General features: G+C 39.5%; 1 protein-coding gene across 1 annotated transcript in view; it reads left to right on the top strand.

Moving 5' to 3' along the window:
• Positions 1-351: 351 nt before the first annotated feature.
• Positions 352-1,556, top strand: part of tmem35 (transmembrane protein 35) — a 5,116-nt gene continuing 3,911 nt past the window's right edge. The window contains exon 1 of the mRNA XM_015388352.1: positions 352-556. Within this exon, the coding sequence (XP_015243838.1) occupies positions 437-556 (120 nt within the window). The 5' untranslated portion in view covers positions 352-436. The remainder of the gene's footprint in view (positions 557-1,556) is intronic.

The raw sequence follows: 1,556 nt of genomic DNA, 5'->3' as shown, positions 1-1,556 counted from the left end.
CTGGTTTTCCGAACTGAAAATATGGTCACCCTAAATGATTATTAGTCTGGGCCGAAATGCAAAAACGTGTTGCCATGCAGGAGAGTTTAACACCTCCACATTAAGCTTGTTTGTTGCCAAAAAAACAAAAACATTTGCCTTGCTGGCTATTATTGTGCAGTGAGTAGAGTGCGTCCAATCGTTGCTAGGCAACAGCCTCATAGCCTTTGTTCTAATATCTCTTTTTAAATGACCTACTTTTATATACTGTGAGGCGGATAGGAGACCCCCCCACCCCCCACCATTCCAACTCCCGCTCCGGATGCGGAATAGAATGCGGTGACACTGCTTCGCCATTTTTTTCTTCCTCATCATCCAGAAGCCCATCCCCCTGGTTTAGGGAAACCATCAGACTTTCATTCACGCTGCACTGGGAAGCGGCCCGGCCTGCAGGATCATGGCCTCACCGAGAACAATAACCATAGTGGCCCTTTCTTTTGCTCTGGGCTTATTTTTCGTTTTCATGGGAACCATTAAACTCACTCCGAGGCTAAGCAAAGATGCCTACAGTGAAATGGTGAGTAAGCTTTGTTCAGCAGGGCGCATCAGGAGGCTCAAATGAGAGCCATTGTTCAGGGGCGGACTGCAGATAGACACGGTGACCTGAAAGGTAAAATAAAGGAAAAGTGACTGCATTTAAATGAAACGGGTATCCAACAAGCAGGGCTATCTCTGCTGAGAATTCGGTTATATTGAAGACAAGCATTCTGCGAATAAATGTGAAATAAACCTCATCAAATCATAGTAAACACAAAGAAACGCTGCCAAATGTGATAAAAAAAAAGTCTAAATAAGTCGGTGAGTTTTTGCACATTTTATGCAGAAATACATTTTTTTTTTGCATGAATGAACATTTTAAACTGTAGTTGAGATGAGCTGAGGAGCAATGGCGGCGCATTCTAGCAATTTCTGAGATGCACCTGCAGTTGCTGATGTTGAAACATCCTGCATGGATCAGGGCTTATATGGAGGACCAACTCTGCCATATCTAAGAATAAATACAGAAATAAATAAATGCTCAAGAAATCAATAAGCATACAATTAATTGTCCCCCAAAATACAATAAACAAATAAATGTAGGTACAAATTAAATTATACAGTAAGGCATAAATGTATATACTGTATCTCTTTTAATTAGCTTCTTTGTTTATTCACATTTGTAATAGTTGCGTTATTTATTTATTGTCCGTTATAATCTTCAACTTTATTTATTACTTATTTTTTTAAAGTATTTGTTTATTTGCATGATATAATATTTTTGTCTGTTTTATTCTGCCTCTGTATTTTTTTACCCTCTTTATTTCTTCAATGATATTTATTTCTGCCTGTTGTTTTTACATTTCTGTATGTATTTCTGCCTCATTATGTAAATGAGGAGGGGTGTGTCTTAGAGAGTCAACTTCTGCCCATTAAAAATGGAAGAGTTGGTCCTGCATAGGCTGATTAGCCTGGGTGCCATTCCGAACTTAGTCCCGCCCACAACGTTTGAGGTCGGGTAGTTCGGTCTGGCATTGCTT

This window comes from Cyprinodon variegatus, unplaced genomic scaffold (genome assembly GCF_000732505.1).
Source record: "Cyprinodon variegatus isolate N-32 unplaced genomic scaffold, C_variegatus-1.0 Scaffold19, whole genome shotgun sequence".
NCBI lineage: Eukaryota > Metazoa > Chordata > Actinopteri > Cyprinodontiformes > Cyprinodontidae > Cyprinodon > Cyprinodon variegatus.
Note: the sequence above shows the minus strand (reverse complement) of the source record. Positions and strands in the feature narration are given on the sequence as shown.